At 39.5% G+C, this 27,211-nt stretch overlaps 1 protein-coding gene across 1 annotated transcript in view; it reads right to left on the reverse strand.

Moving 5' to 3' along the window:
- The window catches only part of LOC128641196 (uncharacterized), a 287,350-nt gene that overhangs the window by 9,905 nt on the left and 250,234 nt on the right, over positions 1-27,211 (reverse strand). The window contains exons 27-31 of the mRNA XM_053693763.1: positions 17,492-17,671; positions 12,338-12,508; positions 12,065-12,262; positions 10,715-10,906; positions 839-1,030 (exon numbers count right to left, since the gene is read on the reverse strand). Of these exons, the coding sequence (XP_053549738.1) occupies positions 839-1,030; positions 10,715-10,906; positions 12,065-12,262; positions 12,338-12,508; positions 17,492-17,671 (933 nt within the window). The remainder of the gene's footprint in view (positions 1-838; positions 1,031-10,714; positions 10,907-12,064; positions 12,263-12,337; positions 12,509-17,491; positions 17,672-27,211) is intronic.

A 27,211-nucleotide genomic window follows, 5' to 3' on the forward strand; every position in this document is an offset into this window, starting at 1 on the left:
TGCTGTCCGCCACCTTAAAGGTGGCGGACTAGTTAAGGATAGAGTGACCATATTGCCGCTTTAAATAGGGACACATATGAAAAATACATATGTCAGGGTTCTTACACAAAACATTTCTTGAAACAGCCCTGACATATGTATTTTTCATATGTGTTTCTTTTTAAAGCGGCAATATTGTCAGCCTAGTTAAGGAGCACCGGTCTTAAGACTGCTTCTTAAATGCTGTTTCCGGTGAGCCTGAAGGCTCGAACGAAACAGGGGGATCAGGGGCCATTCAGCCCTTGTTAAAACGGCTCCTTGATTTTGGGGGCATTTTGGACACATTTATAAAATTGATGTGAGCACTCAACTTGTAATCTGGCCCTTAATGTTTGTAACATCCTTCTGTCAAAATTGGCTGTAATTAAATAGTAAAAAATTGAAATGCAATAAAAATGTAAGCTATTGAAGTTCACATTTATGTCAAGAATAACTGCTTATTGCTCATCAGCTTGTGTAGTCACAGATACTCAAAATAACATTCACCTAAACAGGGTGGACCGACCCTGACCTGTCTAACAGAATCATGCACAAATAGTAATGCTACTGATTGAGCGGTGCTTAAGCAACAGGCCCTGACCTAAAACTGGTCCCGGCCCACCGGCAAATGCGCTGTATGCCCTATGCTAAGAGTGGTTAGGTTTGGTTAACATTAACTTCTTACAGGATCTGCAAGTTAAGTAAGGGTTCTTTTGTTTTTAATGGGACCAGTCCCTTTCATTTAATGTTTCCCAACTAACTAGGAGCCCTAAGAGTGCCCTGGTAACAGATTGCGCTAATTCTTAGAGGATCTACCCACCTTTCCTCTTGCATTGTGGGTAGGAAATTTCTCCTTTAAAGCAATTGCCTTTCAGCTCAGTGTCATTGTAAAACCCTTGTGTACAAATGAATTGCACATTGTCCCCATCTTCATAGATGCTGTAGCGTATGTGAGATGGATCCAATTCCAGGAAATTTTCTTCCAGTTTGACTTGATTTAGATGACAATTTGCTACAACAGGAAAGTGAGCTCTTTATCAACAATAGAGGATAGCAGATAAAAGCTTAAATTATATGTATGTTAAACTGAACCTTAAAGGGACATGAAATCCAATTTGTTTCTTAAAAGATACATATTGTACAACAACTTTCCAATTTACTTCTGTTGTCTAATTTGCTTCATTCTATTGGTATCCTTTGTGGAAGGAGCAGCAATGAACTACTGGGAGCTAGCTGAATCCATTGGATGAGCTGAAAACATGGCAGTTCCTGAGCCTACCTTGGTATCCCTTTCAACATAAAGGATACAAAGAGAACAAAACAAAGTAGATAATAGAAGTACATTTGAAAGTTGTTTAAAATCACATGCTCTGGCCCCTGTTTCCACACAAGCCTTCAGGCTCACCGGAAACAGCAGTTATGAAGCAGCGGTCTTATGACCGCTGTTCCATAACTGGTCAGCTGCCTCATAGGCTGCGGTCTGCAATCTGTCCGATCCTATACAATCGGGTTGATTGACACCCATTGCTAGCGGAATCTGCAGGGGGCAGCATTGCACAGCAGTTCAGGTGAACTGCTTGTGCAATGTTAAATGCCGACAGTGTATACTGTCGGCATTCAGTGATGTCTGTCAGACATAATAAGCTACAGTGTATGCTGTCGGCATTCAGTGATGTCTGTCAGACATGATAAGCTACAGTGTATGCTGTCGGCATTCAGTGATGTCTGTCAGACATGATAAGCTACAGTGTATGCTGTCAGCATTCAGCGATATCTGTCGGACATGATAAGCTACAGTGTATGCTGTCGGCATTCAGTGATGTCTGTTAGACATGATAAGCTACAGGGTATGCTGTCGGCATTCAGTGATGTCTGTCAGATATGATAAGCTACAGTGTATGCTGTCGGTATTCAGTGATGTCTGTCAGACATAATAAGCTACAGTGTATGCTGTCGGCATTCAGTGATGTCTGTCAGACATGATAAGCTACAGTGTATGCTGTCAGCATTCAGCGATGTCTGTCGGACATGATAAGCTACAGTGTATGCTGTCGGCATTCAGTGATGTCTGTTAGACATAATAAGCTACAGGGTATGCTGTCAGCATTCAGTGATGTCTGTCAGATATGATAAGCTACAGTGTATGCTGTCGGTATTCAGTGATGTCTGTCAGACATAAGCTACAGTGTATGATGTCGGCATTCAGTGATGTCTGTCAGATATGATAAGCTACAGCGTATGCTGTCGGCATTCAGTGATGTCTGTCAGATATGATAAGCTACAGCGTATGCTGTCGGCATTCAGTGATGTCTGTCAGACATGATAAGCTACAGTGTATGCTGTCGGCATTCAGCGATGTCTGTCAGACATAAGCTACAGTGTATGATGTCGGCATTCAGTGATGTCTGTCAGACATGATAAGCTACAGTGTATGTCGGCATTCTGTGATGTCTGTCAGACATGATAAGCTACAGTGTATGCTGTCGGCATTCAGTGATGTCTGTCAGACATAATAAGCTACAGTGTATGCTGTCGGCATTCAGTGATGTCTGTCAGACATGATAAGCTACAGTGTATGCTGTCAGCATTCAGTGATGTCTGTCAGAAATGATAAGCTACAGTGTATGCTGTCGGCATTCAGTGATGTCTGTCAGAAATGATAAGCTACAGTGTATGCTGTCGGCATTCAGTGATGTCTGTCAGACATGATAAGCAACAGTGTATGCTGTCCGCATTCAGTGATGTCTGTCAGACATAATAAGCTACAGTGTATGCTGTCGGCATTCAGTGATGTCTGTCAGACATGATAAGCTACAGTGTATGCTGTCAGCATTCAGCGATGTCTGTCGGACATGATAAGCTACAGTGTATGCTGTCGGCATTCAGTGATGTCTGTCAGACATGATAAGCTACAGGGTATGCTGTCGGCATTCAGTGATGTCTGTCAGACATAAGCTACAGTGTATGCTGTCGGTATTCAGTGATGTCTGTCAGACATAAGCTACAGTGTATGATGTCGGCATTCAGTGATGTCTGTCAGACATGATAAGCTACAGTGTATGATGTCGGCATTCAGTGATGTCTGTCAGATATAATAAGCTACAGCGTATGCTGTCGGCATTCAGTGATGTCTGTCAGACATGATAAGCTACAGTGTATGCTGTCGGCATTCAGCGATGTCTGTCAGACATAAGCTACAGTGTATGATGTCGGCATTCAGTGATGTCTGTCAGACATGATAAGCTACAGTGTATGTCGGCATTCTGTGATGTCTGTCAGACATGATAAGCTACAGTGTATGCTGTCGGCATTCAGTGATGTCTGTCAGACATGATAAGCTACAGTGTATGTCGGCATTCAGTGATGTCTGTCAGACATGATAAGCTACAGTGTATGCTGTCGGCATTCAGTGATGTCTGTCAGACATGATAAGCTACAGTGTATGTCGGCATTAAGCGATGTCTGTCAGACATGATAAGCTATAGTGTATGTTCTCGGCATTCAGTGATGTCTGTCAGACATGATAAGCTACGGCGTATGCTGTCGGCATTCAGTGATGTCTGTCAGACATGATAAGCTACGGCGTATGCTCTCTGCATTCAGTGATGTCTGTCAGACATGATAAGCTACGGCGTATGCTGTCGGCATTCAGTGATGTCTGTCAGACATGATAAGCTACGGCGTATGCTGTCGGCATTCAGTGATGTCTGTCAGTCATGATAAGCTACGGCGTATGCTGTCGGCATTCAGTGATGTCTGTCAGACATGATAAGCTACGGTGTATGCTGTCGGCATTCAGTGATGTCTGTCAGATATGATAAGCTATGGCGTATGCTGTCGGCATTCAGTGATGTCTGTCAGACATGATAATCTACGGCGTATGCTGTCGGCATTCAGTTATGTCTGTCAGACATGATAAGCTACGGCGTATGCTGTCGGCATTCAGTGATGTCTGTTAGACATAATAAGCTACGGCGTATGCTGTCTGCATTCAGTGATGTCTGTCAGACATGGTAAGCTTCAGTGTATGCTGTTGGTATTCAGTGATGTCTGTCAGACATGATAAGCTACAGTGTATGCTGTCGGCATTCAGTGATGTCTGTCAGACATAATAAGCTACAGTGTATGCTGTCGGTATTCAGTGATGTCTGTCAGACATAATAAGCTACAGTGTATGCTGTCGGCATTCAGTGATGTCTGTCAGACATAATAAGCTACAGTGTATGCTGTCGGCATTCAGTGATGTCTGTCAGACATAATAAGCTACAGTGTATGCTGTCGGCATTCAGTGATGTCTGTCAGACATAATAAGCTACAGTGTATGCTGTCGGCATTCAGTGATGTCTGTCAGACATGATAAGCTACAGTGTATGCTGTCGGCATTCAGAGATATCTGTCAGACATGATAAGCTACAGTGTATGCTGTCGGCATTCAGTGATGTCTGTCAGACATGATAAGCTACAGTGTATGCTGTCGGCATTCAGTGATGTCTGTCAGACATGATAAGCTACAGTGTATGCTGTCTGCATTCAGTGATGTCTGTCAGACATGATAAGCTACAGTGTATGCTGTCGGCATTCAGTGATGTCTGTCAGACATGATAAGCTACAGTGTATGCTGTCGGCATTCAGTGATGTCTGTCAGAAATGATAAGCTACAGTGTATGCTGTCGGCATTCAGTGATGTCTGTCAGACATGATAAGCAACAGTGTATACAGTCCGCATTCAGTGATGTCTGTCAGACATAATAGGCTACAGCGTATGTCGGCATTCAGTGATGTCTGTCAGACATGATAAGCTACAGTGTATGCTGTCGGCATTCAGTGATGTCTGTCAGACATGATAAGCTACAGTGTATGCTGTCGGCATTCAGTGATGTCTGTCAGACATGATAAGCTACAGTGTAAGCTGTCGGCATTCAGTGATGTCTGTCAGACATGATAAGCTACGGCGTATGCTGTCTGCATTCAGTGATGTCTGTCAGACATGGTAAGCTACAGTGTATGCTGTCGGCATTCAGTGATGTCTGTCAGACATAATAAGCTACAGTGTATGCTGTCGGCATTCAGTGATGTCTGTTAGACATAATAAGCTACAGTGTATGCTGTCGGCATTCAGTGATGTCTGTCAGACATAATAAGCTACAGTGTATGCTGTCGGCATTCAGTGATGTCTGTCAGACATAATAAGCTACAGTGTATGCTGTCGGCATTCAGTGATGTCTGTCAGACATAATAAGCTACAGTGTATGCTGTCGGCATTCAGTGATGTCTGTCAGACATGATAAGCTACAGTGTATGCTGTCGGCATTCATTGATGTCTGTCAGACATGATAAGCAACAGTGTATGCTGTCGGCATTCAGTGATGTCTGTCAGACATGATAAGCAACAGTGTATGCTGTCCGCATTCAGTGATGTCTGTCAGACATAATAAGCTACAGTGTATGCTGTCGGTATTCAGTGATGTCTGTCAGACCTAAGCTACAGTGTATGCTGTCGGCATTCAGTGATGTCTGTCAGACATAATAAGCTACAGTGTATGCTGTCGGCATTCAGTGATGTCTGTCAGACATGATAAGCTACAGTGTATGATGTCGGCATTCAGCAATGTCTGTCAGACATGATAAGCTACAGTGTATGCTGTCGGCATTCAGCGATGTCTGTCAGACATGATAAGCTACAGTGTATGCTGTCGGCATTCAGTGATGTCTGTCAGACATGATAAGCTACAGTGTATGCTGTCGGCATTCAGTGATGTCTGTCAGATATAACAAGCTACAGTGTATGCTGTCGGCATTCAGTGATGTCTGTCAGACATGATAAGCTACAGTGTATGCTGTCGGCATTCAGTGATGTCTGTCAGACATAAGCTACAGTGTATGCTGTCGGCATTCAGCGATGTCTTTCAGACATAATAGGCTACAGTGTATGCTGTCGGCATTCAGCGATGTCTGTCAGACATGATGAGCTACAGTGTATGCTGTCGGCATTCAGTGATGTCTGTCAGACATGATAAGCTACAGTGTATGCTGTCGGCATTCAGTGATGTCTGTCAGACATAATAAGCTACAGTGTAAGCTGTCGGCATTCAGTGATGTCTGTCAGACATAATAAGGTACAGTGTATGCTGTCGGCATTCAGTGATGTCTGTCAGACATGATAAGCTACAGTGTATGCTGTCGGCATTCAGTGATGTCTGTCAGACATGATAAGCTACAGTGTATGCTGTCGGCATTCAGCGATGTCTGTCAGACATAATAAGCTACAGTGTATGCTGTCGGCATTCAGTGATGTCTGTTAGACATGATAAGCTACAGTGTATGCTGTCGGCATTCAGTGATGTCTGTCAGACATAATAAGCTACAGTGTATGCTGTCGGCATTCAGTGATGTCTGTCAGACATAATAAGCTACAGTGTATGCTGTCGGCATTCAGTGATGTCTGTCAGACATAATAAGCTACATAGTATGCTGTCGGCATTCAGTGATGTCTGTCAGACATGATAAGCTACAGAGTATGCTGTCGGCATTCAGTGATGTCTGTCAGACATGATAAGCTGCAGTGTATGCTGTCGGCATTCAGTGATGTCTGTCAGACATAATAAGCTACAGTGTAAGCTGTCGGCATTCAGTGATGTCTGTCAGACATAATAAGCTACAGTGTATGATGTCGGCATTCAGTGATGTCTGTCAGACATAAGCTACAGTGTATGCTGTCGGCATTCAGTGATGTCTGTCAGACATAATAAGCTACAGAGTATGCTGTCGGCATTCAGTGATGTCTGTCAGACATGATAAGCTACAGTGTAAGCTGTCGGCATTCAGTGATGTCTGTCAGACATAATAAGCTACAGTGTAAGCTGTCGGCATTCAGTGATGTCTGTCAGACATGATAAGCTACAGTGTATGCTGTCGGCATTCAGTGATTTCTGTCAGACATGATAAGCTACAGTGTATGCTGTCGGCATTCAGTGATGTCTGTCAGACATAATAAGCTACAGTGTATGCTGTCGGCATTCAGTGATGTCTGTCAGACATAATAAGCTACAGTGTATGCTGTCGGCATTCAGTGATGTCTGTCAGATATAATAAGCTACAGTGTATACTGTCGGCATTCAGTGATGTCTGTCAGACATAATAAGCTACAGTGTATGCTGTCGGCATTCAGTGATGTCTGTCAGATATAATAAGCTACAGTGTATGCTGTCGGCATTCAGTGATGTCTGTCAGATATAATAAGCTACAGTGTATGCTGTCGGCATTCAGCGATGTCTGTCAGACATAATAAGCTACAGAGTATGCTGTCGGCATTCAGTGATGTCTGTCAGACATAATAAGCTACAGAGTATGCTGTCGGCATTCAGCGATGTCTGTCAGACATAATAAGCTACAGTGTAAGCTGTCGGCATTCAGTGATGTCTGTCAGACATGATAAGCTACAGTGTATGCTGTCGGCATTCAGTGATGTCTGTCAGACATGATAAGCTACAGTGTATGCTGTTGGCATTCAGTGATGTCTGTCAGACATGATAAGCTACAGTGTATGCTGTCGGCATTCAGTGATGTCTGTCAGACATGATAAGCTACAGTGTATGCTGTCGGCATTCAGTGATGTCTGTCAGACATGATAAGCTACAGTGTATGCTGTCGGCATTCAGTGATGTCTGTCAGACATAATAAGCTACAGTGTATGCTGTCGGCATTCAGTGATGTCTGTCAGACATAATAAGCTACAGTGTAAGCTGTCGGCATTCAGTGATGTCTGTCAGACATAATAAGCTACAGTGTATGCTGCCGGCATTCAGTGATGTCTGTCAGACATAATAAGCTACAGTGTATGCTGTCGGCATTCATTGATGTCTGTCAGACATAATAAGCTACAGTGTATGCTGTCGGCATTCAGTGATGTCTGTCAGACATGATAAGCTACAGTGTAAGCTGTCGGCATTCAGTGAGGTCTGTCAGACAAGATAAGCTACAGTGTATGCTGTCGGCATTCAGTGATGTCTGTCAGACATGATAATCTACAGTGTATGCTGTCGGCATTCAGTGATGTCTGTCAGACATGATAAGCTACAGTGTAAGCTGTCGGCATTCAGTGATGTCTGTCAGACATGATAAGCTACAGTGTATGCTGTCGGCATTCAGTGATGTCTGTCAGACATGATAAGCTACAGTGTATACTGTCGGCATTCAGTGATGTCTGTCAGATATAATAAGCTACAGTGTATGCTGTCGGCATTCAGTGATGTCTGTCAGATATAATAAGCTACAGTGTATGCTGTCGGCATTCAGCGATGTCTGTCAGACATAATAAGCTACAGAGTATGCTGTCGGCATTCAGTGATGTCTGTCAGACATAATAAGCTACAGAGTATGCTGTCGGCATTCAGCGATGTCTGTCAGACATAATAAGCTACAGAGTATGCTGTCGGCATTCAGCGATGTCTGTCAGACATAATAAGCTACAGTGTAAGCTGTCGGCATTCAGTGATGTCTGTCAGACATGATAAGCTACAGTGTATGCTGTCGGCATTCAGTGATGTCTGTCAGACATGATAAGCTACAGTGTATGCTGTCGGCATTCAGTGATGTCTGTCAGACATGATAAGCTACATTGTATGCTGTTGGCATTCAGTGATGTCTGTCAGACATGATAAGCTACAGTGTATGCTGTCGGCATTCAGGGATGTCTGTCAGACATGATAAGCTACAGTGTATGCTGTCGGCATTCAGTGATGTCTGTCAGACATGATAAGCTACAGTGTATGCTGTCGGCATTCAGTGATGTCTCTCAGACATAATAAGCTACAGTGTATGCTGTCGGCATTCAGTGATGTCTGTCAGACATAATAAGCTACAGTGTAAGCTGTCGGCATTCAGTGATGTCTGTCAGACATAATAAGCTACAGTGTATGCTGCCGGCATTCAGTGATGTCTGTCAGACATAATAAGCTACAGTGTATGCTGTCGGCATTCATTGATGTCTGTCAGACATAATAAGCTACAGTGTATGCTGTCGGCATTCAGTGATGTCTGTCAGACATGATAAGCTACAGTGTAAGCTGTCGGCATTCAGTGAGGTCTGTCAGACAAGATAAGCTACAGTGTATGCTGTCGGCATTCAGTGATGTCTGTCAGACATGATAATCTACAGTGTATGCTGTCGGCATTCAGTGATGTCTGTCAGACATGATAAGCTACAGTGTAAGCTGTCGGCATTCAGTGATGTCTGTCAGACATGATAAGCTACAGTGTATGCTGTCGGCATTCAGTGATGTCTGTCAGACATGATAAGCTACAGTGTATGCTGTCGGCATTCAGTGATGTCTGTCAGACATGATAAGCTACAGTGTATGCTGTCGGCATTCAGCGATGTCTGTCAGACATAATAAGCTACAGTGTATCATGTCGGACGGACATTGATATATCGGCCCCTCTATCTGACTCATTAAAGGACACATTTGGGTTTCATGTCCCTTTAAATAATGAGATTTACTATAGTAGTAGTACAAGTAGAAGAATAAAGAGATATGTGTGGGAGGAGGCCTGATTCTCTGGTCTGGTGACATTATATGAGAAGTCTCAGTACTGTGATGTCCCTCAAAGAGTTTAAGAAAAGCAAATTTTAGCTTGAGAGCTGTTTATCTAACTGTAAGGTTCTTTATGTGAAACAAAGACAGAATACATTACAGTATAATGCCCCCCCCCCACGAAAGATTCTGGGTGATTTCTCTACATGATGGTGAGTCGTTGATCATTATAAAGTTCTCTAGGCTTGCAAGATTCTCTAAAATGTTTTTACCATGAAAAGAGAGAACAGGGGTGTTCCCTGCTTTTAAGTATGTGAAGGCGATGCACATATTATACTTGGGCTCATGAAAAAAAATCATATTTACAATATACAATTCAGTGTTTGTATTTTTGCTAGTGGCTGAACACAAAACTGAGGGGTTCCCTGGGCGTAGCAGACATTTCTCTGTCATGCATGCAAACACACAAAAAAACACACACACAAATAAAAAACACACACACACATACAAATAAAAAACACACACACACACACACACATGCATGCAAACACACATAAAACACACATACAAACAGACACAAAACACATAAACACACACACATACGCACACACATACACACACACACAAAACACACACATGGATACATACACACAAAAAAACTAATACACACAGACATGCAAACACACATAAAAACACACACATACAAACAGACACAAAACACACACATAGAAATACACAACACACACACTGCAACAGTACAGATATCCCATATTGAAACAACTCTCCATAGTTCTACAGGCTTCTAAACAGGTTCACTGTTTAATATAGACAAAGTACTTAACTTATCTCTTGATGTATAAAATATTTTAGTTGCTGTTTTGGAAAACAGATGTTACTGTGATTGCTAAAACACCGTTTTGTTTTTTTACTTTTCTGAAGGTGCGTCAGAGAAAAGGCACAACTGATTCCTGTGAATTACTTGTGCACAATCATACATTTCCTGCTAGTATCAATTTAAACAGTAATTGCCACTTTCTTAATAAATTGATAAGACATTTTTTTATATTTAATGTCCATCTAATTCACCTATAGAAAATGTACGTCAATTACTGACTAATGCCCTTTAACAAACAAGGGCCTTTCTCCCGACCAATTCTACTCACGTTTTCTCTTGCAATGAGGATACGTTATTTGTCCTGCAGCACAGCCGCTGCTCAGGTCATCGTCATTGTAATAGCCGTCTTTACACACAAATTGCACAATATCCCCCTCTCCATAATATATTTCACTATAATGAATTGGGTGCAGTTCCAGGAAGTTCTCATCCACTGCTTCTTGGTTCAAGCGACAAATTTCTACAACATAAACCCTGGTGTTGAGTAATTATAAACATATTTCTTGCAAGTGTAAAGGACTAGTAAATACAGTAGATATACACACTCAACAAATGCACAATGAAAATACATTGCAATAGCACTTAGGGGCCAAATTATCATGCTGCAAATGCAGCAGTTTCTGCGCGAGCCTTCGTATGACCGCTGCTCCTTAACTCATAGGCCACCTCTGAGGTAGCGCATAGCAATCATCTCAATCACATACGATCAGGATAATTGACACACCCTGCTAGCAGCTGATTGGCCGCAAATGTGCAGGGGGCAGCATTGTACAAGCATTTCACATGAAATGCTTGTGTAATGATAAATGCTGACAGCGTATGCTGTGGGCATTCAGCGATGTCGGGCGGGCTGTAGTGAATCATGTCTGCTCAACCTCGCTAAATTCCGACAGTATACTCTGTCCGCATTTATCATTGCACAAGCATGCTTGTGCGATGCCACCCCCCGGGTCACTGGCGGCCAATATGATATGTATATTTGCACACACACACATACACACACACACATATATATATATATATACACAGTATAGATATAATTTACTTTATTTATTTTTTTTGAGCCCCTCCAATTCAAACACCTTGTCATATACCATATCAATTTAGAACAATATTAACCATTTTTTTTATTTTAAAGATAGAAACAGTTTAAAGGGACAGTCTACACCAGAATTTTTATTGTTTTAAAAGATAGATAATCCCTTTATTACCCATTTCCCATTTTTGCATAACCAACACAGTTATAATAATATACTTTTAACCTCTGTGATTATCTTGTATCTAAGCCTCTGCAGACTGCCCCTTTTTCAGTTCTTTTGACAGACTTGCAGTCTAGCCAATCAGTGCCTGCTCCCAGATTACTTCACGTGCACGAGCTAGTTCATAGTTATCTAGTGTCCCCCATGCATAAGTTGCATAATGAATTAGAGCACACCATTCTTCATTTTTACCGGTAGTTTTGGGGTTAGATCCTACACCCCGGTTTAACTAAGGACTTTGTGGTTACAAATGCTATAACAGGGACTATATGGTGTATAATCTTAACCAATAACCCAGGATACAATGAGATGGATAGTTTTTTTTTGTAGACTAATTTTAAAAAGAAAATCCTACTTACGTCCAGAAAAACACTTTGGAAAAATCATATTTCCGTTGATGCATTCACCCGTAAGAAACTGTAGATTTGGTCTACGAAACCTTGGCTTGCAATTAATATTAACTTCAGAGCCATGTGCATGAGTTTTAGTCAGATCACTGGGTATCCGGAGCTGGATATTCTTTTGGTTGAGTTCATCTTCAGAAATTGTACAAGGACCTGTAACGTCATGTGATTTGCACATTAATGATAATAAAGGGCACAGGATATCTGATAAAATATCACTTTACTTACCAAGACACTGCGGTATATCCGACCACAATCCATTAGTGCATGTGGCTTGTAAGGGCCCAGTTATCACAAAATTCTTATTGCATTCAAATTTCACTGAAGACCCAGAACCGTAGCCTTCCTGCTCACTTATAACTTTTCCATTGGCAAATTTAGGAAAAGCGCTGCATTTTTCTTTAATGATGAAGTGAAAAATAAAACGTTATATTTTCACACGCACACACACATATATATATATATATATATATATACACACACACACACATACACATATATACATACATACAAACACACACACACACATATATATACACACACATATATATACACATACATACTGTATATTAGCAATGTGCACAAACAAAAACAGTTTAGGACTAATCATTTGCAATTAGTTTGTTAATGAAATATAATTTGCCTGCCTATTCCAATGGAAAACATTCTCACGGGCCCAGCAGAGGAGCAGAAGAGCTGCAGCTTAAACGTAAATATAGTTAAAGTATTAGCTAGTGCTACTGCTACAAACCAGCAGAAGTTTACAAAAATAATTTTTATTTTTATGGGGTCAGAGCTGACCATGAACAAAAGTGAAGCTACATGCTTAAAGATGCACAAAACCCGACATTTTTCTTTCATGATCCAGACAGATCATGCAATTTGAAGCAATTTTCCAATTTACTTCTACAAATTTGCTACATTCTCTTTATCCCTTATTGAATGATCAGCAATACCTTACTAGGAGCTAGCAGAACACATTTGTAAGCCAATAACAAGAGGCATATGTGTGCAAACACCAATCAGCAGCTAGCTCCGAGCTCCTGAGCCTACCTAGGTTTTTTTTTAAACAAAGTATACCAAGAAAGCAACGCAAATTGGATAATAGAAGTTAAATTGTAAATTTGTATGCTCTATCTGAATCATAAATTTTTTTTTTGGGTTTCATGTCCCTTTAAATTAATCAACTGAACTGACAAGGACATTGCTCAATTGTTATTGATGAGTGTAAATTTGAACACATTTCCCACCTTTAGAGTAATGGTTTTAACTGCACAAACAAACAGAGTAAGGGCTAGATTAGAAGTGGAGCACTAAATTACCGCGCTCCCGCAAATAGGGATGGGCGAATGTGTAAATTTTCGAATTTCGAATGTAGAACGAATGTTATTACCGAAATTCGAATTCTAAATCCGAATGTCGATAAGAACGAATATTCTTAAAAATTCGAAAATCGAATGTTATTTACAGTTTTTGAATGTCACTTTCGAATTCGAATGTTTATAATTATATCGAATGTCCACATTCGAAATTTCGAATTTAACATTCTATTTAACAAATACTATTCAGAAGTTCAATAGTTCATGTGGTAGGGCAGGAATCTAGTAAATTGATACATAATAGATACAAATATATCATTTTGAATGTTTCCATATAGAATATTGCATAATTCGAATATTACATTTAAAGAAAGCATTAGAAATACTATTACAAACATATAAATTCAAATTTTTTGAATTCAAATATAAATTCAAATTTTTCGAATTCGAATATTGCATAATTCGAATATTACATTTATAGAAAAAGCATTAGAAATACTATTACAATCTAAATTCGAATTTTTCGAATTCGAATATTGCATAATTCGAATATTACATTTAAAGGAAAAGAAATTAGAAATATTATTACAATCTAATTTCGAATTTTTCGAATTCGAATACACGTATTGCATAATTCGAATATTACATTTAAAGAAAAAGCCTTAGAAATACTATTACAATCTAAATTCGAATTTTTAGAATTCGAATATTGCATAATTCGAATATTACATTTAAAGAAAAAGCATTAGAAATACTATTACAATCTAAATTCGAATTTTTCGAAAAGAATATTTTCGAATGTAATCATAAAATTCGAAACCGAACATTCGAAAATCGAATGTTAGAATGTTATGTACACATTCGAAATTCGATTTGAACGAACGAATGTGTTAAAATTCGTGCCGTTTTTCGAATGTTGCGAAACATTCGCCCATCCCTACCCGCAAACAAGCAAATTTGCCAGTTTGCAGGAGCACGATAATTAACCAACCATTACAAGATGCTGGCTATTGCTCAGCAAGCTTGTGGTAGCAATTAGCGCTCCGAAAATTAATGAGAGATTAGATTTCTGGTTAATTTTCTAAAAGTGCCCTCAAAATAGTCTGTGTGTTCCCATAGACCGCAATGTACATATAAATATATATGAATCTATACTTATATATTTATGTGTATATATATATTATACACATTAACACATGAATGTATATATTCATATACATATATATTTACTAACTGCTGCCCATCGCTGCGCAATTTACCGCCTTTGCTGTGCGAGGTTCTGATGCCATTTGTGAAGGCATCAGAACGAGGCTTCCATAGAAGCCTATGGAAGTGCACTCTTGTGAGCGCAATGCTTCCTAGCAATGTGAACGTGAGGTTTGGCTAACCATTTGCCTATATTATAATATTAAAAAGTGCATTTTTTTTTCAATAGTTAATAAAGCAGAAACATTTAACTCATTTACTTCACATTTTGCAGTCACTGAGGGTGTCCACAAAACCGTTAAATTAAAAAAAAGAAGGTATTTATGTAATCCAAAGCTGGCATTGAACAGTCCAGTGAACTTATGCTGTAGCCACATGGTATTGTGACAAATTTAGGAAATACATACGGCGAGATTACGAGTCTTGCGTTAGCCTTAAAAAGCAGCGTTGAGCTTACCGCAAATCCCCTTACGTCAATTGCGTATCCTATCTTTTTAATGGGATTTGCCTAACGCCGGTATTACGAGTCTTGGAAGAAGTGAGCGGTAGACCCTCTCCTGTCAAGACTCCTACTACATTTAAAAGTCAGTAGTTAAGAGTTTTATGGGCTAACGCCGTAACATAAAACTCTTAACTAAAGTGTTAAAAAGTACACTAACACCCATAAACTACCTATTAACCCCTAAACTGAGCCCCCCCCCCACATCGCAAACACTTAAATAAAGTTTTTAACCCCAATCTGCCGACCGGACATCGCCGCCACTTTAATAAATATATTAACTCCTAAACCGCAGCCAATAGAATGCGAGCTCAATCCTATTGGCTGATTGGATCAGCCAATAGGATTTTTCCTACCTTAATTCCGATTGGCTGATATAATCCTATCAGCCAATCGGAATTCAAGGGATGCCATCTTGGATGACGTAATTTCAAGGAACCTTCATTCGTCGTGTAGTCATCGGTCTGGATAGATGCTCTGCGTCGGCTGGCTTCAAGATGGACCCGCTCCGCTCCGGATGGATGAAGATAGAAGATGCCGCCTGGATGAAGACTTCTGGCCATCTAGAGGACCTCTTCTGCCCAGATCGGATGAAGACTTCTGTCCCTCTGGAGGACCACTTGTGCCGGCTGTGTGAAGACGTCTCACGGTAGGGTGATCTTCAAGGGGTTAGTGTTAGGTTTTATTAAGGGGGGATTGGGTGGGTTTTAGAGTAGGGTTGGGTGTGTGGGTGGTGGGTTTTAAAGTTGGGGGGGTATCATATTTTTTTTTTACAGTTAATAGAGTTGATTACATTGGGGCAATGCCCCGCAAAAAGTCCTTTTTAAGGGCTATTGGTAATTTAGTATAGGGTAGGGATTTTTATTATTTTTTTTTTTATTTTTTTTTATTTTATTAGGGGGATTAGAGTATGTGTAATTAGTTTAAAATTCTTGTAATTATTTAATTTTTTTCTGTAATTTTAGTGTTTTTTTTTTCCGTACTTTAGTTTATTTTATTTAATTGTAGATAATTTAGGTAATTAATTTAATGATAGTTTAGTGTTAGGTGTAATTGTAATTTAGATTAGGATTTATTTTACAGGTACTTTTGTATTTATTTTAGCTAGGAAGTTATTAAATAGTTAATAACTATTTAATAACTATTGTACCTAGTTAAAATAAATACAAAGTTGCCTGTAAAATAAAAATAAACCCTAAGCTAGCTACAATGTAACTATTAGTTATATTGTAGCTAGCTTAGGGTTTATTTTATAGTTAAGTATTTAGTTTTAAATAGGAATAATTTAGGTAATTGTAGTAATTTTATTTATATTTATTTAAATTATATTTAAGTTAGGGGGTGTTAGGGTTAGGGTTAGACTTAGGTTTAGGGGTTAATAACTTTATTATAGTGGCGGCGACGTTGGCGGCGGCAGATTAGGGGTTAATAAGTGTAGGTAGGTGGCGGCGACATTGGGTGCGGAAGATTAGGGGTTAATAAATAAAATGTAGGTGTCGGCGATGTTGGGGGCAGCAGATTAGGGGTTCATAGGGATAATATAGGTGGCGGCGGTGTCCGGAGTGGCAGATTAGGGGTTAATAAGTGTAGGTAGGTGGCGGCGACATTGGGGGCGGCAGATTAGGGGTTAATAAATAAAATGTAGGTGTCGGCGATGATGGGGGCAGCAGATTAGGGGTTCATAGGGATAATATAGGTTGCGGCGGTGTCCGGAGCGGCAGATTAGGGGTTAATAAGTATAATGTAGGTGTCGGTGATGTCGGGGCGGCAGATTAGGAGTTAATAGGTGTAAGATTAGGGGTGTTTAGACTCGGGTTTATGTTAGGGTGTTAGGTGTAGACATAACTTTTGTTTCCCCATAGGAATCAATGGGGCTGTGTTAGGAGCTGAACGCTGCTTTTTTTCAGGTGTTTTTTTTCAGCCGATTCTGCCCCATTGATTCCTATGGGGAAATTGTGCACGAGCACGTTTTAGCAGCTCACCGCAACCATAAGCAACGCTGGTATTGAGGTGAGATGTGGAGCTAAATTTTGCTCTAAGCTCACCTTTTTGCGGATAACGCCGGGTTTAAAAAAACCAGCAGCAAGTTGCGAAATCTCTGCGATAATTACAAACATTGTTGCAAATGTCTTCCATATAGTGCAAAATACTCATGCACGCTCTAAGCCTACCTCAGTATGCTCTTGTGGAAAGCAGCTATGTTTCAACAAAGGAGACTAAGAAAAATCATTTCATAACAGATGCAAATTGGGATTTTTTTAATTGTACACTCTATCTGAATTATAAATCTTTCATTTAATGAGTTTAATGATTTTACCACACAGAAATATAAATATTTTTACAACCATATATACTTGCTTTCAGCAACGCATTTCGGGTAGTCTATATTCTTATGGTTACACGTAGCTATTAGATCGCCCACAGGAGCTACTCCTTTAATACACTGAAACTGAATTGTTTTTCCGTTTTCAATGTCAGTTCCGCTGTTTGTGAAGATATTATTTTCCTCCATCTTCACTTTAGAAAGTATGCACGATCCTGTAATATGTAAGATGTTAAAATGAAATAAATGCAGTTTTATTTGTCCGTTCTAACACTGGTCAGTTTGTACTCATAAAGCCTCCTATATGTTATAAGAATCTGTGACAATAAATGGGATCTTGGTGAAGAAAAACAAAAAAACAAATAAAGAGAAAAAGAATATATTTGATCTTAAAAAGTTCAGGACTGTGCCTTTAAGTAGAAATCCAAAGTATTTTCATCCACTCTAGTTGTAATAATATGGAGTGATATTTCCAGATGTCCCTCAAATGGAAGAAGGGTATAACATAGCGTAATATTGTAAATACAATGTTGTGATATGTGGTTGTGAAGATTCACTAATCACGTTTAATAGAACTAAGATCTGCTCTATTTCATGCGCACACCCTCTTTTATCCTGGTGGGTAAACAGTCATCCATAAAATAGCTTGAAAGTATACAATTTATTAAATATTAAAAAGGTATAAAACCGTCAAATGCACTGTATAAATATCACATTTATGGAGTCTCAATATGAGGCAGTTCAAATAAACTGTGTAGAGTAAGCCACAAAACCGGATGGATGCGGATAGGGAATAGTTAGAAAACTACTCCGCACATCTGAGTCTCAGACCGACAGGGCAAAACTCCACCTCATGTGAGAAACCGGCAGTAGATGGCGTGGATGTTTGTAGAAGAAGTTCCGATGTACGTTTCACTGTTTTATTTCAGCTTTGTCAAGGAATAAAGTGCGCATGTCTGAAGGAGTCTTTTGTATGGTATTAGTCACATGACCTGAAATTTTTTTTTCCCAATCCAATATTTGTTATTGGAAATGGTATTTTCCTATATACATTGAAAATATCTATATACCAATTAAGGACCTTAAATTTAAAGTTCAGAATAAATATGTAAATTATAAACCTAATTATATATTTTATCATCATATATATGCAATGTTAAACAATAATATGTACACCCTGTTCCAAATTATTATGCCAATGATATATTTCTCATTTACCTAAATAATTGATGTAAGCAACAGTCAGCATAAGTATCATGTTATCAACTATTAAGAGTACAATTCAAATTTTATTGAACAAACCTCCTAATGATAACAGTATTTTTTTTCAAAATAAAAAGCTTACAATGCACTGTTCCAAATAATTACGCACAGTAAGTTTCAAAACACTTTATAGGTTGTAAAGAACTGAAAATTGTCATCTGTTGTGTTTGCAGCATATTTACTGAAATCAAAAGCTATTTTAATTAAACTTTGAACAACATTTTAACTTTTTGAACATTTTAACAGGTCACGTTACGTTTTATCATAGGACCCCTTATTTGATAGCAGCTTCACAAGTCTTGCATCCATTGAACTTGTGAGTTTTTGGACAGTTTCTGCTTGAATTTGTTTGCAAGATGTCAGAATAGCCTCCCAGAGCTGCTGTTTGGATGTAAACTGCCTCCTACCCTCATAGATCTTTTGCCTGAGGATGCTCCAAAGGTTCTCAATAGGATTGAGGTCAGGGGAGGATGGAGGCCACACCATGACTTTCTCTCCTTTTATCCCCATAGCAGCCATTGATGCAGAGGTATTCTTTGCAGCATGAGATGGTGCATTGTCATGCATGAAGATGATTTTTATTACAGAAAGCATAGTTCTTCCTTCTGTACCAGGGAAGGAAGTGGTCAGTCAGGAACTCCACATACTTTGCAGAGGTCATCTTTACACCTTTGGGGACCCTAAAGGGGCTGACCAGCTCTCTTCCTATGATTCCGGCCCAAAACATGACTCCACCACCGCCTTGCTGATGTTGCAGCCTTGTTGGAACAGGGTGGCGTTCCGCCAACCATCCACTACTCCATCCAAATGGACCATCCAGGGTTGCACGGCACTCATCAGTGAACAGGACTGTTTGAAAATTAGTCTTCATGTATTTTTCTGACTAATGCAGCCGTTTCTGCTTGTGAGCATTGGTTAGTGGTGGCCGAATGGAAGGTTTATGCACAGTTGCAAGATTCTGGAGTCCCACGGACATCAAGGTGTAGAGTCCTCCAGAAGCACCAGCAGCTTCAAATATCTGTTTGCTGCTATGTAATGGTATTTTAGCAGTTGCTCTCTTGATCCGATGCATGGATCTGGCAGAAATCTTCCTCAATGTGCCTTTATCTGCAGGAACCCGTTTGTGCTCTGAATCAGCTACAAATCTCTTAATAGTGCGATGATCACGCTTAAGTTTTCGTGAAATATCTAATGTTTTCATACCTCATCCAAGGCATTGAACTATTTCACTCTTTTCGGCAGCAGAGAGATCCTTTTTCTTCCCCATATTGCTTGAAAATGGTGCTCTGCTTAATAATGTGGAACACCCTCCTTTAGTAGTTTTTCCTTTAATTGGGCTCACCTGGCAATCTAATTATCACAGGTGTCCGAGATAGTTTTCAGTGATCAAAAGAGCCCTGAGACACAATGCCATCCATGAGTTAAACTGAAAAAAAAAAAATGTAATCTTTGTGACACTGAAATAGAATTTGCATAATAATTTGGAACAGGGTGTAAAGTGCATTATTCGCCATATGGACATTCATGCAAGAAACAAAAGATAAACTTTATATTATCAACACGGAAACATTTTATACTTAGAGCCCCATTTATCAAGCTCCATATGGAGCATGTGGGCCCGTGTTTCTGGCGAGTCTTCAGACTCGCCAGAAACACAAGTTATGGAGCAGCGGTCTAAAGACCGCTGCTCCATAACCCTGTCCGTCTGCTCTGATGAGGTGGACAGGAATCGCCACAATTCATCTCGATCAAGTACGATCGGGTTGATTGACACCCCCTGCTGGCGGCCCATTGGCCGCGAGTCTGCAGGGGGCGGCGTTGCACCAGCAGCTCTTGTAATGCTGAATACGGAGAGCGTATTGCTCTCTGCATTCAGCGATGTCTATCGGAGGTGATCCGCACTGTCGGATCATGTCCGACAGACATTTGATAATTCGGCCTCTTAGTATCTATTTAGTAACCACCTGGTTATCAGAAAATTTAATACAATTTATATATAGGTCCCCTATAAGAAATGATGAATTTCAAAATCTTTGTTGAGGCTGTTTGGTATTAGAGAATTTATAGTATAGATCCATTTAATGTCCAATCGGCCTAGAGCATTCTGAATATCACCTTCCCTCCAATTAATATCAACTTTCCGGATAACCATAAATGCCAAATCTTTAATATTTCTGTTTTTTATCAAAATGTGCAGAAACCAAATGTTTGGGGAAACCTTTCTCTAAATTGCATATGTGCTCACTTAAAGGGACATGAAACCCAAAATTTTTCTTTCATGATTAAGATAGAGAATACAATTTTAAACAACTTTCCAATACTTCTATCATTTAATTTACTTCATTCTGTTGGTATTCTTTGCTGAAAGGTTTATCTAGTTAAGCTCAGGAGCAGCAAAGAACCTAGGTTCTAGCTTTTGATTGGTTGCTGCATATATAGTATCTCACAAAATTGAGTACACCCCTCACATTTTTGTAAATATTTTATTATATCTTTTCATGTGACAACACTGAATAAATGACACTTTGCTACAATGTAAATTAGTGAGTGTACAGCCTGTATAACAGTGTAAATTTTCTGTCCCCTCAAAATAACTCAACACACAGCCATTAATGTCTAAACCATTGGCAACAAAAGTGAGTACACCCCTTAGTGGAAATGTCCAAATTGGGCCCAATTAGCCATTTTCCCTACCCGGTGTCATGGGACTCGTTAGTGTTACAAGGTCTCAGGTGTGAATGGGGAGCAGATCTGTTAAATCTGGTGTTATCGCTCTCACACTCTCTCATACTGGTCACTGGAAGTTTAACATGACACCTCATGGCAAAGAACTCTCTGAGGATCTGAAAAAAAGAATTATTGCTCTACATAAAGATTGCCTAGGCTATAAGAAGATTGCTAAGACCCTGAAATTGAGCTGCAGCACGGTGGGCAAGACCATACAGCGGTTTCACAGGACAGGTTCCACTCAGAACAGGCCTCGCCATGGTTGACCAAAGAAGTGGAATGCACTTGCTCAGCGTCATATCCAGAGGTTGTCTTTGGGAAATATACGTATGAGTGCTGCCATCAATGCTTCAGAGGTTGAAGGGGTGGGGTGTCAGCCTGTCAGTGCTTAGACCATACGCCGCACACTGCATCAAATTGGTCTGCAAATTGGTCTGCATGGCTGTCGTCCCAGAATAATGCCTCTTCTAATGATGATGCACAAGAAAGCCCCCAAACAGTTTGCTGAAGACAAGCAGACTAAGGTCATGGATTACTGGAACCATGTCCTGTGGTCCGATGAGACTAAGATAAACTTATTTGTTTCAGATGGTGTCAAGCGTGTGTGGCGGCAACCAGGTGAGGTGTACAAAGACAAGTGTGTCTTGCCTACAGTCAAGCATGGTGGTGTGAGTGTCATGGTCTGGGCCTGCATGAGTGCTGCTGGCACTGGGGAGCTACAGTTCATTGAGGGAACTATGAATGTCAACATGTACTGTGACACACTGAAGCAGAGCATGATCCCCTCCCTTCGGAGACTGGGCCGCAGGGCAGTATTCCAACATGATAACACCTCCAAGACGACCACTACCTTGCTAAAGAAGCTGAGGGTAAAGGTGATGGACTGGCCAAGCAGGTCTCCAGACCTAAACCCTATTGAGCATCTGTGGAGCATCCTCAAATGGAAGGTGGGGGAGCACAAGGTCTCTAACATCCACCAGCTCCGTGATGTCATCATGGAGGAGTGGAAGAGAACTCCAGTGGTAATCTATGAAGCTCTGGTAAACTCCATGCCCAAGAGGGTTAAGGCAGTGCTGGAAAATAATGGTGGCCACACAAAATATTGACACTTTGGGCCCAATTTGGACATTTACACTTAGGGGTGTACTCACTTTTGTTACCAACAGTTTAGACATTAATGGCTGTGTGTTGAGTTATTTTGAGGGGACAGCAAATTTACACTGTTATACAGGCTGTACACTCACTACTTTACATTGTAGAAAGTGTTATTTCTTTAGTAGTCTGTGAAAAGAAAGCAAAGACAGGCGCAGCCCAATTCAAGTGTAGTATTCTTTAATTCAGTGTAAGTGCACACATACAAATGGCTACTTACAAGAGGCACAAATAAAATCTGCATATAAAGGTATCTTTACATCCAAACTGTGTTATAATATAACATACAGCTATGAAACAAACTCTACGCGTTTCGTCTGAGGACGCCCAGACTTTCTCAAGAGATGAAAAATTAGAAGTGTTGCAAGCATGGTGCCTACCGGCTTTATAAAAGGGACCATTAATTGCATGATTAGTTACCAGCCAGTCAGAGTGTGGTGATACTGATTGGCAGGTGAGCTTGTTAAAGCTTTGCATTATTGTATGTTTGAAAAACATATAGGATTTGTTCAGTGTTACCACCTTGAATGCTATAGTAAACATTAAAATATGAACATAGATAAGAAAATAGACAATAAACTTTATGTTAAAAAACCTTGTTTGTTAAAAACTAGAAAGAATCTTAAAAACAATTTGTAGTTGTATACACTAAAATTAAAAATCTGATATTGTGTTTTTTTTTTTTTTTTTTTTTTTTAAAAAAAAAGAAAAAAAAAAAATGTTTTTTTAAAAATAAAGCTACATGAAAGCTTGCAGGTCTAATTCTAGGTTTAGACCTGATGGTTGCATGGTGTTAAGTGAATCGAATATATAGAGGCGCTGATCTTGAATCTCGTGTATATGGACGTACACACTGAAGAAAGAAAAACTTGGCTTGTGATTTGCAGAAGTTAACAACAAATTAATGTGCAGTATACTCACTCCGAAAAATTCAGAGTTCAGCTTCTTCGAAAGGTTTTTCTGTCTCAACTTTCCCAATTTCCACACTGTGTTTGTGTCTGTGGATAATGAAAATTGCACTGCAGATAATTGAATCTTTTGCTTGATAAAAAGTGCAATATACTCACTCCGATAAATTTCGGAATCCGGCTCCTCAGAACGTATTGTGTAGTTTGAAATTACTTCCAAAAAGGCAGCAAAAATACTTGTTGTGGTAAAAAACAAATATTTATTAAAACATAATAAAATGCTCTTATTTATCTTGGCTCTACGCGTTTCAACGACAGTGTCGTCTTTTTCAAGAGCAGTAAAAACAATTGGAAGTGCTTTTTTCATTATCCACAGACACAAACACAGTGTGGAAATTGGGAAAGTTGAGACAGAAAAACCTTTCGAAGAAGCTGAACTCTGAATTTTTCGGAGTGAGTATACTGCACATTAATTTGTTGTTAACTTCTGCAAATCACAAGCCAAGTTTTTCTTTCTTCAGTGTGTACGTCCATATACACGAGATTCAAGATCAGCGCCTCTATATATTCGATTCACTTTCTACTCACAGTCCGGTTGGGAGAGACTGTTAGAGAGCAGCGGTCATTTGAGAGGGGAGTATTGTACTCTATTCTAGTCACCCTGTACATTGTGTTGTTTAACATCTGACATATTTGTATAGTTTTAGATTATTTTTGCATGGTGTTAAGTTGGTAAATCCACCATGATTCTCTGCGTCTGAGTGTTAGAAGCCTGTTTGGAAATATATTGGGGGGTATCCAGTCTATGACTTGGATTTTAAGGGATGCAGGATTTGAATTATGATGTAATTTGAAATGTTCTGGCACACTGTGTGTCATGAGGCCATTTTTTATATTATTGACATGTTCTCCCAGCCTTGTACGTATATTTCTTTTGGTTCTTCCTATGTAAATCAAATTGCAGCTGCATTTTAGCAAGTAAACTACATAGGTGGTACTGCAGTTGCTCTTATATTTCTGTTTGAATGTAATGTCACCCCCTGAGTTGGTAAAGGTAATCTCTCTATTTACATATTGGCACATGCCACATCTTGATACCCCACATTTGTAGGTGCCGGGTTTTTGTTGTAACCAGTGTGTTTTATCCTTAATTATACCAGGTTTATTGAAGTTACGCAATCTTGTGGGTGCTAAAATGTTTTTAAAATCCATATTTTTTCTGAAAGTTACCAATGGGTGATCTGGTAAAACATCGCCCAATATAGGATCTGCCTTTAAAACACCCCAGTGTTTCTTTAGGATGTTTTGTATTTCTCTGGAGCCCTGACTGTATGTTGTGATGAATCTGACATTGTTTAATGTATTTGATTGGCTCCTTCGTTTTAACTTATCAGTGGGGAGTAAAAGAGTTTTCCTGTCCATTAGAGAAACTTTAGTTTTGGCCTGTTCTAATAGCTCAATGGAATAGCCTTTTTCAGTGAATCTGGAGTCTAGTAGAGCGCACTCTTGATTGTAATCGCTTGTTTTGGTGCAGTTTCTCTTCACCCTTTGGTATTGCCCCAGAGGAATGTTAGTCTTCCATCTGGGTAAATGGCCACTGCTAGCGTTGAGAAACCCATTCTTGTCAGTTGGTTTTCTAAAATTCTTCACTGCTACCTTATTATGTTCATCAATATATAAAATCAAATCCAGAAACTCTATTTGTGTAGTAACTATTTTTGACGTAAATTTAAGGTTATAATTATTGGTGTTGATGTGTTCTATGAACTCCTTACATAGTGTTTCACTTCCTCTCCAGATGATAATTACATCATCTATATACCGGAAATAACGTATTAGGTGACTGTAATAAGGGTTATTTGTCCAAATGTGATTGTTCTCAAAATGATGCATGTAGAGATTGGCATACGATGGGGCAAATGTGGTCCCCATCGCAGTGCCCTGTATCTGTCTGTAAAACTGTTTATCAAATGTGAAATAATTATGTGAAAGTATAAATTCAATGCCTGTTAAGATAAACTGAAGGTGTTGGTGGGGTGAGAAGTCTTCAATGAGTATTTCTTTAATGGCCTTAATTCCTTGGTCGTGCGGTATACAAGTGTATAGCGACGATACGTCGCAAGATACCCACAGGAAGTCATTAGACCAATCTAACCCTTCAAATGTGTTGATAGTGTGGATTGTGTCCCTGAGGTACGCCTTGGTGGATTGTACTACAGGCTGTAAGTAATGATCTATGTATACAGATAAGTTGTTAGTTAGTGATCCAATCCCAGAAATTATGGGTCTACCTGGTGGAGATATTAGGGTTTTATGCACCTTGGGAAGGTGATAAAACGTGGGTATGGTGGGGTGGTTTTCTGTTAAGAAATTAAATTCATCATTATTAAGTATGTTGTTATTTTTTGCTTCTTTCAAAATAATATTGAGTTCCTTTTTAAATTTAAGGGTGGGATCAAAGTTTAATTTTTTATATGTACTTTGATCATTTAGTATATTGGAAGCCTCTTTAAGATAGTCTTCTCTGTTCTGTATAACCACCCCACCACCCTTGTCCGCTGCCCTGATAATAATATTATGATTATTTTCTAGATTTTTGAGTGTTTTTCTTTCACTTATTGTTAAATTATCATTATATTTATGTATCCAATTGTCTCCTTTCTTTTCCCAAAGTTTGGTGAGATCATCACATATTAGTTTATTGAAAGTATTTACAAATTGGCCTTGGGAGGTGTATGGGTAAAAACTAGATTTACGTTTAAATTCACTGTGTTTGATACTTTCCTCAAGGTCATGTATGCTGAGATCAAGCAAATCTGATTGATTTTGGGTCAATGTATTAGTTAGAGTCACCCCCGTGTCTAATTCGTTGAGTGTCGCCAAAGCAGATTGGTCAGAATGGTCCAAAGTGATGGGTAATGTTGGTGTGATTCTGGGTGTGTTTTTTAAAAAATACCTTTTTAGGGTCAGGTTTCTAATATATTTTTGTATATCTATGTAAGTCTGAAATTTATTTGGGGCTTTTTTGGGGGCAAAATTGAGGCCTTTCGCCAAAAGATTAATTTCTTTATTGCCCAATGGTACAGTGGAAAGATTGAATATATTAGCTTTATTTTTATCTATCTCATTCTTTTTGTGTTTGAGAAGTTGGATCTTTCTCCCCCCTCTACATCCCCGCTTGCTCTTCTTCTTTTGCCTGGCAAAAGCCTTGGGTTTTCTATTGTGTTTTCGTGTGTCTGGTTTCGAAATCTTCCTGTTGGGGAAGTGGCGAGATCTAAAAAATGCAATTGGTGGCTTCTATTACCTTGATTGGATGTATTATGTGTTGAATGTGTGAACTTAGGTTTCGCCCCCTGTATTTGCCAGTTGGGCTTTAGAACTGTATTTGAGTTGCCATTTCCTAAGTGCTCCAAAGTATTGAATCTATTTGTGGTTGGAATGTTGAATCTAGATTCTTTAAGATATGGTGGAGTAAAGCAGCTGGAATTATTTCTGCTTCGCCAGGATTCCTTCCTGGCAGTGTGGAAGCCTGTATTTGTAGTATGATGTGTAATGTGGTTTCCTGTGTTGGAATTTCTCCTAAAATTGCCATTTTTATTATCACGATAATGATTGTTGTTAAATTGATGATTATCATTTCTGTGTTCTGTGTTACCACCTGTATGGGGGACTGAAAGGGGCCTATTGACAGTGTTAATGTTTTGA

Source organism: Bombina bombina, chromosome 10, assembly GCF_027579735.1.
Source record: "Bombina bombina isolate aBomBom1 chromosome 10, aBomBom1.pri, whole genome shotgun sequence".
Taxonomy (NCBI): Eukaryota; Metazoa; Chordata; class Amphibia; order Anura; family Bombinatoridae; genus Bombina; species Bombina bombina.